The 12641-nt window shown below is 46.8% G+C and overlaps 1 protein-coding gene and 1 non-coding gene across 2 annotated transcripts; both read right to left on the bottom strand.

The window, feature by feature from the left end:
- Window positions 1-2013: 2013 nt before the first annotated feature.
- Window positions 2014-2101, bottom strand: trnay-gua (transfer RNA tyrosine (anticodon GUA)). The gene is given in 2 exon segments: window positions 2014-2049; window positions 2065-2101. It is a non-coding gene; the product is annotated as a tRNA-Tyr (tRNA).
- Window positions 2102-4041: 1940 nt separating this feature from the next.
- Window positions 4042-10407, bottom strand: LOC137908252 (bromodomain-containing protein 3-like). Its single transcript, XM_068752629.1, has 10 exons — window positions 10219-10407; window positions 9633-9770; window positions 9415-9550; window positions 8269-8363; window positions 7905-8159; window positions 7684-7812; window positions 7404-7575; window positions 6572-6701; window positions 6211-6485; window positions 4042-5965 (listed from the first exon to the last, which is right to left on the bottom strand). Exons 1-10 carry the CDS (start codon window positions 10405-10407, stop codon window positions 5862-5864), a joined length of 1623 nt encoding a protein of 540 aa, XP_068608730.1. The 3' UTR covers window positions 4042-5861.
- Window positions 10408-12641: the final 2234 nt, after the last annotated feature.

Below are 12641 nucleotides of genomic sequence, written 5' to 3'. Positions count from 1 at the left end.
GGCGGCTCCCGGAGGAGCCGGGTCCCGGGGGTCTAGGTCAACGCGCACAGGCAGGCGCTGACGTGCGCGCGCGCGCGGGCGTCTCTCTCAATCACCGGGCGGCTTCACAGCTGTGTTAATGGCAGGGTGTCACCGCGCGCTGCGCGTCCAGAGCCAGGCGCATGTCCGCCCTGCTGCGGGGGGGCGGAGACGGAGTTCAGCGGGGGCGAGCTAAGGGAGCTTTCTCCTCTTCATTCTGAGAAAGTTTGCTCAGCATATCCAGTCCACGCGGCGCGAACGAAGGCTGGAGGGCGAAACAGCTGGACGCAGCGGCGTGCCATGTGTGGACCGGGCGGATGTCTCACGTTTCCATTGGATCAGAAACGGGCGCGTCGGCTCCTCTGGTCCAGAAAGCCTGGAGTTGTGGTTTCAGGATTAGAGTCCGCTGCTGGCGAGTTCTGCGTCCAAACCCAAAAAAACTTCTCCAAATCCCCCCCAAGCGAACAATAAGAGAGAGAGGAGGAGATTACGCAGAGAGTGGGCAGAGATTACGCAGAGAGTGGGCTCTCCACGGCGACGGGATCACCCTGCTTCCACAGAACAACGGAAACGAATCCAGGAACAGATTATCAACGTGAATTATCCGGTTAACGCGACTTTGTTTGGCGCTTTTACGCACGCCCAAAAACAGCGTGACGCGTGTGAACAGCTCTCCGTTTCAGTCATTTGCGCCTCCCTTCCGTTCGTGCTCTCTCTCTCTCTCTCTCTCTTTGTGCGTGTGTGTCTAGCTCTCTCTCCCACTCGTCTTGTTTCCCTTCTGAGCGGTCCCGACTCTGACCCGGGCAGGAGAACTTCCGTGCGTCTCGCTCGACGTGGACCCCGGAGGTCGAACCGGTTCACCTGCACCGGTTACCGGACGCGCAGCGGTGGGTAGATAGCTCGCACTTTGTTCAAGGGGCTCCACACTCCCAACAAACAGGGTTTAGGGCGACGTTTGTTTGTTTTTACGAGGAGTTGATCATGCGCCCTCTAATGGAGAAAGGCTGTTGGTGCACGGATGAAAGAAACAAGGAGATTAAAGGGAAATTCCACACAAAAATAAGACTTCAAGTTATTTCCCTGCGTCGGATGCGATGTGATGGAGCCGTGTCCTCCCCCATAGGAAGCTCGGACAGGCTCTAGCATGAATGAATGGATGGATGGATGGATGGATGGATGAATATAGACTTGACAACAACTTCAACAGTCTTTTGTTTTTCATTGAACATAATTATTAATAATGATTATATTAAATGAGATCCCCCCCCCCCACGCACACACACACACATTTTGTGCTTGTTTTAAATGATGTTATTTCTTAGCTCCAAATTTAAATGCATAATGAAAATGCTGGATTGTTCCTTAGATGTCATTATGAACCTCATCATCAGCCTCTCCCCCCCCCCCCCCCCCCCCCTTTCTCTCCTCTTCCTAGATGCTCCCAATCTCCCATTAATAAAATAATCATACTTGGTTGATCTATCACTTAATTGTCATTGACACCGTTATGCCACATGTTCCTTGTTAAATTCTCTTTGTCATGTCTCATTACTTTCTCATCTTCATCAGCATCCGTTCCCACCTTCAGTTTTTCTGCAGGGACATTAGGACATTTTACCTCCAGTTTAAAACATCGCAGTGCAGAAAACCCACGGGCAAGTAAATTCATTCATCGAGACGTTCTAAAGCGGCTTTCCCGCTTTGTGGGTCACAGCTGTTGCTGGAGCCTATCCCAGCTTGCTATGGGCGAGATGCTGGGTACACCTCGGACGTGTCGCCAGCCCCACACAGAGACAAACAAGCATTCACTCACACACTAGTATAGACAGTTTGGAGCGATCACTTCAGCTAAATTACATATTTTTGGAGGCGTGACGAAAACGGTGAACCCGCAGAAAACATACAACCTCTAAATAAAACTGATTCGAACCCGTCAACTTCTTGCTGTTTGGCGACAGTGCTAACCACTACGCCACCGTGCTTCCTTAAAACAGCTCCTTCGAGCCGGACTTGAACCAGCGCCCTGAGGATGCCTGCCTTGTAACTCTACAGTCCTCCGCTCTACCAACTGAGCTATCGAAGGACCAATGCGCTTTTGGCAAATGTCCATTCCCTTGGTAATCTACACCACCCCAATAAAATAAAGCACGACGTTTGGAGAGAAAAAGGCATTTTCAAGAATGCCACAGCTCGGGCAACATGACTTGTAGGCCCCATTGTGATACTGGAGGAGATTTGGGAGTTCTGGAATGACTTGCAGTAAGCCTCCATTTAAAGCCCATATAAAGCCTGGTTGAGTGAGCGAATGCAACACGGTGAACATACTCCACAGAAATCTCAGTCTTTTCTGCAGCCCAATTAGCAAAGCCTTTCACCCTGACACTTGACACAATGTTCGGTTTAACGATTAGGACTTAAGCATTGCTTTCATCAATCCGGTCTTTCTGACCGGGCCAGGAAACATTTCCCATGGGTTGGAGGGTTTGCTGGCCTAAAACCGCTACAAAGGGTCTGTGTACCAAGAGCGTGAGCGACACCCTAGCTCGGGTCTGCTGGTTAGTCTTTCAGGATTACAGAGGTCATAATGGAATTAGCCATAGCTCAGTTCTAATGGATGCTCATCAAAAGCAGGTTACACACACACAAGTCAACAGTTTTGATTCTTTAATTGGTCCTAGACTTCAAGAAGTGTGTAGTTCAACAAAAACGGGGTTCCTATTATGAGTGGGAGCTGATGTTTTTATCCAATCCACACAAAAAAAGAAAATATTCTTGAAATTGATACTTGAAATTCAAAATAAAAAAAACTTTGAGTACATTTATGACTTCTGGCCCCGTCATCTAAATCTCACGTCAAGCTGAATCATCAAGAGACTTTAACTCGCTGGAAGCTTGTATGAAGCATTGACAATGGCAGCAATCGAAATCGAGCATCACGTATTGTTCCAACAACAGAAAACAGTGTGCTGACGGACAAAGAGCTCCTCAAAGCTTTAAGAGTTGCTCAAAGTCTAATCTATATGAGACGTATGAACTATTCAAAGTTAACTAAAGCTTTATCTAATGGCAGGGGGAGGGGCGTTTGCTGCAGTTCTAAATCTCTCTCTCTTTTCTTAGAACTTTGTCCACTGCACCAAAATACACTTATTTCACTGATTATTATTCTATCAAGACAAATTCAACTGTTCATCATACCAAGACAGATGTCAGAAGGTGGAAACATGCCAACCTGATTAACTTGTTATGGTGTTTTTAAAAGGTCCAATATTGTATAGGGGACCTTATAGAAGGATGCTGGGGATGGAACTGCCAGAGAACAGGGCTAGAGGACGACCCAGGAGAAGATACATGGACGTAGTGATGGAGGACATGAGAGTGGCTGGTGTTGGGGAGGACGATGCAAAGGACAGGGTGAAGTGGAGAAGGTTGATTTGCGGTGGCTACCCCTCACGGGACAAGCCGAAAGTAGTAAAGGTCCATCAGCAAATTTATACATTGCCCTGAAATCCCTGAAAAACTGAAGTAATACCTTGATATACAAGTATAATTTGTTACCGGACTGAGCTCGTAAGTCAATTCACTTGTATGATAAATACATTTTTCCCATAAAAAAATAACTGACAAAACGAAGAAAATTTTCTGATTGGTGAATTACCGGTAAGCAAAAACAGTAGCTTTTGATTCCCCCCCCCGCCCCCGGACACACCTGGAAAAGCCATGACTTTAAAAGGTTCCATTGAACACGGGACCATTAAAGTTAATGCATCAGTTCCAACTCCATGCATGGGCTGGGAGAGATGGTCCGCTGTGGCCCAAAGTAACCGTTGTTGCTGCTAGCTGGGGGGCAGCGATTGGAAGTTCGTCGTGCCGGGAAGCTCCCACAAGTGAATATACTTTCTGTATATGCTGCATGTGAATGTGATGCAGTGCAGCTCTAAAAAGAACGCACTCAGCAAATGTATCATGTTGGGTAACTAATGGTTTTAAAACAGATCAATAAGCACCACGTCTTTTGTTACCGCACGAAAGAGACCCTCACTTTATCAAGAACAGAAGCAGTTAATTTGCAATTATAATTCTTGGTATATGCCACATTAGCATAAACCGTTCACAGAGCAGAACCGCATGCCTGCTTACTTCATGCTACACATTTCAATTCAAACATTGAGAATGTGTTCAGTGTGTTCCCCAACCCCGAGCGCTTTTTTATTTTGTTACAAGGCGTTGAAAAGAAAATGAAAACCGGAGACCCATTAATCAAAGCAAACAGTCTTTACACGATGCATCTGGAGAGTTGCGAGTGAGTGACCTTCTTAACCTTGGACTCGGGCGTTATGAGTGATGGGCACAAGCGGCAGAAGTGACTTGTTGTCATTGAAGTTGTGTCATTGATCAATCATGCCCAGAGGTCGTTGGTGGGCGCCCAGTGGCATGTTGGGAATACAGGAACAGCGTGCAGTAAAGTGTAAGCACAGCGGGCTGAGCAGACAGAACTGAACGTACGTGCCATTTACAGGCAGTCGCTGCTTCCTGTTTCAGGTTTCCCAGGACTCATTGTAGAGATAATTTACATTAAAATTATATTCTTAGTGAAGAAGTGGCAGCTACGTCTGTTTCTTTTCCTTAATGTGTGTGTGGGCTATAAATGCAAAACAAATGCTTGATTTAATTAAACCATAGTAAAACTGACAAGAGATCCAACATAAGCAAGGCCATGAGCTCCCTCTCCTGGCTGATTACTGAAGTGCAGTGTCAATGCACAAACACGATTAGAGTATAGAATTGGACTTTCCTTAATTAAAAAATTAAAAATAAACAATTGTGGATGGAATAATTGACATGCCACACTCGTGAAGCGTGAATGGAGAGTAAAAACTATACAGAGAAAATACACGTCTGTGTAAATCATTGTAAATGTCAGAGAACACTCAAAATACATTATTGTGCTAACTTTACTCAAAAGTAAAGTAAAAAATAAAACATTTCACGATAGTGGCAATCTTTGAAAAAGGTTCACAGAGGCACATACAAAATAACAAACTGTTTCAGTGTCTGAATTGTAAGACATTAAAAAGCAAAAGCTTTGATCACTGGATGATACAGAAACAGAATATTCTTTCCACGGGAGGCAGCTACATATTCCCTGCAAATAAATAAAAGGTGAGAGTTTAACTCAACTATATATCCTTCATGACGAAAATAGAGGAAAAGTAGTCTATAACCCTCCCCCCATGTATCCCGTGTACTTTAGCGGCTGCAGCGTTCCCCGATAGAAGACGACACACTGCAGTGTTTCAGACCACTGGCAATAAAAAAATACACAACCCTTCAGTCCCACAGGATTTTTGGACAAACCAAACCTTTAGAGAACACATCATTTTGATAAGAAAAAAAGAACGTTTTTTTTTTTACATGCCGATCTATATACACATACACACACACGAGACAAAAAACCCCCCACAAGTTCATAAATAGACTTGTGAACTGGGTGAGAACTGATGTGTGATGATGCGGCGCTCTGGACCTTCATCTACCTGAATCCTCCAGTCGCTCCTCTACCTCGTTCCTGTAATTGCATTTCTAAGAAGATGAATTTGGGAAAAGGCCAAAGCCGCAATTAAAAATGAACGACAGACGGGATATTGGCTGGAAGTGGGATGTAGTGAAATATTGCCTCGGCTCAGCAGCGACGCTGATAAGAAACACCAGCGGCGGATATTGCAGATAAAAAAAAGAACAGAGTGAGAAAAGTCACAGCGAACACAAAGTCAGGTTCACGCAGACGATAACGAGTACAAATGTAACCGTGAGTTACAGTTTTGAAGGTTCCTTTTTTAGAGTCATCATGAATTGCTGTTTTCTGAACTGGAGTCACCGGAGCTGCCGCTGAAACGGTCTGAAGAACTGCTGCGGCTGGCGTGGTGAGACGCGGCGTGGACGCTTCTCCCTGAGGGACGGGGAAGAGGCCGATATTTAAAATGTACGGAGTCATCTTCACTTTGCTAATAATTAGCATTTAAAGCAGCGGTTAGGGGTGTGTGAAACGTTAGATTACGCAATTCAGCATAAACAATAGATAAATATATGTAAATATTAAGCTGTCACACATTTACATGTATTTATTTATTATATTTTGCTCACACCTTTCATACCCTGATTTAGAGGAACGTGGCAGGAAGGCGTCATACTCACTTTGGAACCTTTGGAACTTCTTGTAAAGGCACGACTTCACGTATCGCTCGATCCTGCGCAGGGTGGACGGCTTCATCACCTCAAAGTCGATTTCGATTTCATCTGGGTTGCTGTCACACATGGAGTGCTCCAACGTTTGAATGATTTGGACCACGCGGCCCAGTTTCAAGCCCGGCAGGCGGTTAATGTCGAGGCTCAGCTGGTGCTTCTCTCCGTACGTCATCGGCAGACACTCCTCACTGGATTCCACGTCTTGACTCTGCTCCCACGGCTGCCTGAAGTGAAGGACAGTGCAGCCCGAGGGTCTCTGAGGTGGTGGCCTACGGTGGACGTGAGAGGTCCTCGGTGATGTAAAACATACCTGGAACTGAAAGTCATGCTGCCTTTAGCTCTCCTGCAGTCCTCGTTCTTTTCTCTTTTCTTCTTTGGTTTAATCTCAGGCACTTCGGAAAGGGCAGTGAGCTGATCGTGGACAGATTTGAGCTGCGCAGACGTTTAACAGGACGGGATTAGTGTCGAGAAAACCAAGAGCATCAAGTGCAAAAGCAAACAAAGCTGAGGCGTGACTGAGCTGTGCGAGCGAGTGTGAAGGGATGGCTCATCAAGAAAGGAATTCCCATTCGGGATTAACTGTACGCCAGGCTGACTCCAGATCAGCAAAATGATTCTATCAGCGGACAATATGCTCTCCAAATAACTGAGAGGAGACTTGACACACCGAGCTCTCCCTGCTGTGGATCTGACAGTCAAATATAAGAACCCACGTAAGTGTTTTAAGGTCCTGGCAGAGAGCAGGTAGAATCTCTCTCACCCATAGATGGTCTGACAGCGTTCCCACTACAGTATTACTGTATGTACTGTGTGAAAGAGAACACCATTAAGAGATTGTTTCTCCTCAAATATCTATCTACTTTGATGCTCGGCGTGCTAAATAGATACCGGAACACGTCCAAGAATTCCATAAACCTTGACCTGTTGATTCGAGAGAGTAGATTGCTGCAGGGATCATTCTTTCTTTGGTGAGAGCACAGCTAATCGAGCTAATCTTGCCTGTGAGCTACGCATTTGCAAAGCGAGGCAAATCTTCAGCTCGTTGAACAACAAGTCGGCGGATCCAGGAGGACGAGATGAGCAGCGAAGGTTTCTGTGACTGACTCGATAATCGAGGCTTTAACCTGCAGGTCTGAGCCGGACACCCACCTGTTCCTGCAACCCAGCCAGGAGGGCGGTGGATTTGTCGAGGTTAGCCGGGTCCGTGGCACTTATCCCACTGAAGCCAGCGCCCCGAGGGGACACGCCACTCATCTGTGAAGCGGCGTCCACTGGCTCATCCGGCATGCTTGCAAACCTCTTCTCGAAGACGCCCTGAAGTGTCGGGACGAGTAATGAGGAAACAAAAGCCAAGTTAAACGGCAAATGGAGCTTTAAACTATTCGGAAAGGTTCAGTTAGCGAAAGTAACAGCCCGACACACTTGAAGCTTTCGGGCATGAGCGACGACGCCGTGATGCGGAGGGTTGTACTTGTAGCAGTTGGAAAATATCAAGCGGACGTCTGCGGCGAACACTTGAGGGTCCTTGTACTCCGCTCTGTCCATCTTGTTCTGGGGGAAAGGAGAAGAAGAAAGAAAGATGCATTAATAATGAAAATCAGAAGAGTCAACATTTTGGTTCAGGCAAACATAAGAGTTGCTACTTTGACAGTGCCGAGGTCCATCGGGTGTTTGATGATGTCGTGGTAGTCGTGCAGCTGCAGGGCCTTGGCATCGACGGGCACGTAGAACGGCCAGGCGTAGGCCGAGTGCCTCTTTGACAGCATCTCCTTCAGGATGTCGCTGCAGTGCTTGAGCTGCCCCCCCCTTTGCTGCAGGAAGTCCTTCTCCTCAGCGTCCTTGCTGCTGAGATTGACGAGCCGGCCGGAGATTCTACGCGTCTTCTTGAGCCGAGCCTTCTTCTTTGACGGGAGAAAAACTTTAAATTATTATTATTATTTTAAATCACCTCCTACTCTCTTGACATAAACATATGATTGAGGGCGCGAAGCATAAATGGCGACTCACTTTTGGTGCAGTTTGTGATTGTCTGGGCAGTGAGGGCGGAGTCTGTGTGGAGGGTGTGTTGGTGACGCTGGGCTGGCCGGTCACATCCTGCCCACCTGTGTGAATGTATCAACATGCATTAAAGAGGAAAACGTGTTTTCATTAAACATGCGTTTAGACTTTCTCTGCAGGACTCACTCCGCTTCGATTACATGTTTTTATTATATTTTATTGTTATTTTGCATCAATTGAGTAATTTAATATTGGTTTTACTTTTATTGGTATTGTTAAATGTCGATGATTTATGTACTAAGGACTTTCAACGGAAACAAGACAGCGATGGCTTTTTTGAGATGCTCCTCTTAGACAGGATGTGTGACTGTACTTGTACTGTAATACATGCTACTGTGTGACTGTACTTGTACCCTAACATTCTATCTAATATATTCATCATCATCACGGTTGTGTATTCGGGCCTGCTTAAGCGCTCACGCCACACTGCTGCTGTCCCGAAGCATTTCTAAAGCGGCCGTGCCCGCACAGATGAGTCTCTGTGTGATCGGGTCCTAAGAAGAAAGCCAATTTCGCCGACTGCTAAATGAAAGCTGACTGGAGGAGCCACAGGAAGGACCCCCACACCGTCATTCCAAACAGGGAGGTAAAGGCTCCTTCATGCGGGCTGGAAGGTGCAGCTTTCAGTCAAACAGAATGACAGCCGGCGTTCTGCACACCCGTAGGAAGCTATTTGTGTGCACGCGCTAATATGCAGAAAACCACAAGCTGCTCGGAGGGCCCGTTCAGACCCGGTATCTGCATCCGTCCCGAGTGAGCCAGCTTTAATTACATCTGAGAGCCAATCGTTCCGACCGCATTGGAAGGCTGGTTGGGGCCAAATAACACCGCGTTCTTTTGTTAGCGTGAACGCTAATGCGTGCTGGCATGTGTTGGAAAGCTTCCTATTACACTGACATCCTTTGTGAAACATGAAACCACAACAACGGGAATATTAAGGGACTAATTACATAATTACATGTCTGATCTTTTTTAATGTGCTAAAGAAAACAGTAACGTTCTGTAAATGTCTCATCTCATTTCATCATGCGACGCGTATCTGCAGGCAAGGCAAGCTACACTTGTGCTACTAGGAAATAAACGCAAAGCCAATACCTGGAGCGCCGATTCTTTTGGGCTTTCCTTTGGCTGCGGGGGAGAAGACCTCGACTTCCTTTTGCGTCATCGAGGAAACCTTGTGCAAGTAAATCTTTTCAACGGCGAGCGCCATCAGCACGATGTCGTCTGTGGGCTGGAAGACAAAAGGACACCAAAGAAACGTTCCAGCTTTAGGGAGCGGAAGCAACCCGGAACGGTCCCGGTCAGCGGCTCACCTTATTGTAGATGTAGCAGTTGGTGAACATGGTGTTGAAGTCTTGCATGCATCCGGTCGCACTCCAGTAGTAATTGTTCTCCAACCGCTTCTTGATGGTGCCCAAGTCCATTGGAGACGTTATTATCATGTGATAATCCTGATGTGATGAAACGCGCGTCAGACGAACGCAGGAAAAGACGGCTCGTGTTTCTTAACCCAGCCGATCAAATTCTCCACTGATTTCAGGGAGGAAACGGGATCATCTCGAGATGAATGACATTCTCATTTCATCAGCCCTGATAATGAATTCATTTACTCTGGATAATCCACAGTTCTCACAGGGAGTAGCTGAGAAGTGCAATAGGGACCATTTAAGACTTAATCCACATCAAACGAGTTATATTTGAGAACTGAAGCGCCTCCTTTGAAGCATTAACCTCTGATCCGCCAGACGGCATGTTAAAATGATAGTAATGTGGAATTAAGGGTATTTCAGCCACAGTTTGAGGTTAGCTTTTATGATTTGCATACGGGCATGAAATGCAAACGCTCTGCTCGCGGTAACGCCGTCTCTAAAAGGTTTGCACCGCTTTGAGACAACTCACCGTCAGCCCCAGAGCAACGGCATCGACGGGCTTGTAAAAGGGCCAGGCAAACGGGTGCCGCCACAGAGACCTGACGATGACATTCTGCATGTACTGCAGCTGGTTGGTGCGCCGGCCCGGCTTTGCAGGGTTGGTCACCTCAGGGGGGGGCGGATTCACAAAGGGTGGAGGGTCCGTGTCCGTCGACATGGTGGCGGGCAGCTGGACAAAGAGATCGCAGGTTCGTTAGAACAGTCTGGCTCAGATTTCAGCGCTTTACAATGCTCACCCATGGTCATAGCACCACCTAGTGGCAAACAGGAAACGTCTTTTTTTTGGGTCAGAAAAATGTGTTTTCATCAAAGTGTGAAGAATGTTGACATAAAACGGGAGGCGGGTCCTGAGAGGTAAAGGGTGGCGCACTCATCTGGCATTTTAAGAACCCAAAATGGACTACATGACTGGGTCTGGCAAATCGTTTCCATCGCCTGGAAGAAGCGGGGCCTGCCACCTTTCATCCATCCTTTGTTTGATGTGCCAAACTGCCCATAGAAAATATATTGCCATAAAACCTAAAAGAATGTCAGAAATTGTGAAAATTCAGTGGATTTGACAACATTTTTCAGATGTTTTACTTTAAGAAGCTCCTCGTACAGGCGTCAGACAGTCAACTTTAACACGGAATCGTTATTAAAGACTTGAAAGTCGAGGCCACTGAGGCTCAGAGTCGTTTGATCACCCCCCCCGTGAAACAGGACCTTTCTAAACCGTGTAGCTGACGTCACAGACATGCGCAGTAAGGACGACTTGCACCGATACATCAGAATAAGCGTTTTCACGCGCCCTGACCGGGTTACAAACCGGTATAAACCACCCCTCTCCATCGGGATAGAATTGTGACCGGATCAAGCATTTTTATTCCGATCAGGATTCTAACCGGGTTAAATGTGTCCATGTAAACGCACCTAATGAGTGAGCCTTTAGCGACAAACATTTAATGCCCCGTGCTATTTCATGATGGAGTCGTACAATCACACCGCATACTGAAAGAAGGCACCTTCTGACCTGGAAAGTGTCCCAAATGCTCGGAGGAGATTTCTCTAAATGTCTGTGGAAAGTCGTTGCTTGATCCAGATCATCTTGTTCGGTTGTAAGAAGGGATTCGGGTCATGACCCCAGGGCCAGTCAGGGGTGGTGGGATTCCTGCTGCTTAGAGTTGTCCACTCTGCAAATGCCCCAATTTAAACATTCACTCTATGAGTCGCCAGGTTTTACAGCAGCGTTGAACACGTGTTGAATCTTAAACGTGTTGTTTAGAGGGGGGGGGGGGGGGGGGAGAGAGAGCGAGAGAGAGAGAGAGAGAAACTTTAACATGCTATTCTAGCAACTTCACACAAGCTTGAGTAACAAAACAAAGTGAATCTAAATCGCGGATGAACACATAATGGCGTATCAATAATTTATATTGAACAAAATAAATAATGTTCCAATTTACAGTTTTCAGCAATGTCGATGCTTCCGGTCATCAACTGCGAGATAGCTTCAACTTTAATCCAGATTTATTTTTTGGACGGAGTCCATCGACGCTGCTACACGGAGGGCTAACAGAAGTATCGATACTTATTGGGGGGGGGGGGAAGCTAGCCATTGTGCTCGCCTCTCAGCTAGCGCTAGCTGGCGCGCATTCGGCCTAATAACTGGAGCCACGAGTTCCATGAAAGGTGCGCGCTGACTCCAGAGGAGGGTAACAGCGCTCGGGCTACCGAACCAGACGCCTCCTCACGCCGCCGAAACACCACGACGAAACGCGGCGTACCAAAAAGGACCATTAGCGGCAACAACCTCACCTGCTGCTCCTGCGCGGAGGAGACGGGGGACGGAGCCTCGTTAGCTTCCCCTGATGGTCCGCGAACTAGCGAGGGGGGGGCTCCGCCGCCTGCTGTGTCGGGCTGGGGAGGGTCGACGGAGCGGCGACGCTGACTTTTCATTCAACGGGGTACATTTCAACGCGAAAAGTTTAGAGGAAACTTTTTTTGTGTTCCCCTCCCAATTCTTCCTGGTTCAGACTATCGTAAAGCTTGACTTCATTGGAGGCTTAATAAAGTTAAACTTCAGCATTCCTAAAGTGTTACTGCGTGTTTAATTCAAAATACCAATTCAATAAATGTGTATTTATTTAAAACATGTTGAATTGCATTAGAGAAACTAGAATTTTCTTAAGGAGTGGCTGCTATCGTAAATAGTTAAAGGGTTATTAAATAAGAAAAAGATGATCAAAATACATCGACTTTCTTCCAGACTTTGTTGTCCCTCATTGCTCGCCGTTAGCTTTAATGGTACCGCGCATGCGCAAAGCAGCACGCCTCGCCACATTCCCCGCTCCACTCGGCAGCTAGCCGTGCAGCAACGAGACGTTTCGGTTAACGCTTCCAATGATCGTCTGA

The sequence above is a fragment of the Brachionichthys hirsutus genome, chromosome 19 (genome assembly GCF_040956055.1).
Source record: "Brachionichthys hirsutus isolate HB-005 chromosome 19, CSIRO-AGI_Bhir_v1, whole genome shotgun sequence".
Classification (NCBI taxonomy): Eukaryota; Metazoa; Chordata; class Actinopteri; order Lophiiformes; family Brachionichthyidae; genus Brachionichthys; species Brachionichthys hirsutus.
This window is presented reverse-complemented; position numbering and strand designations above follow the sequence as displayed.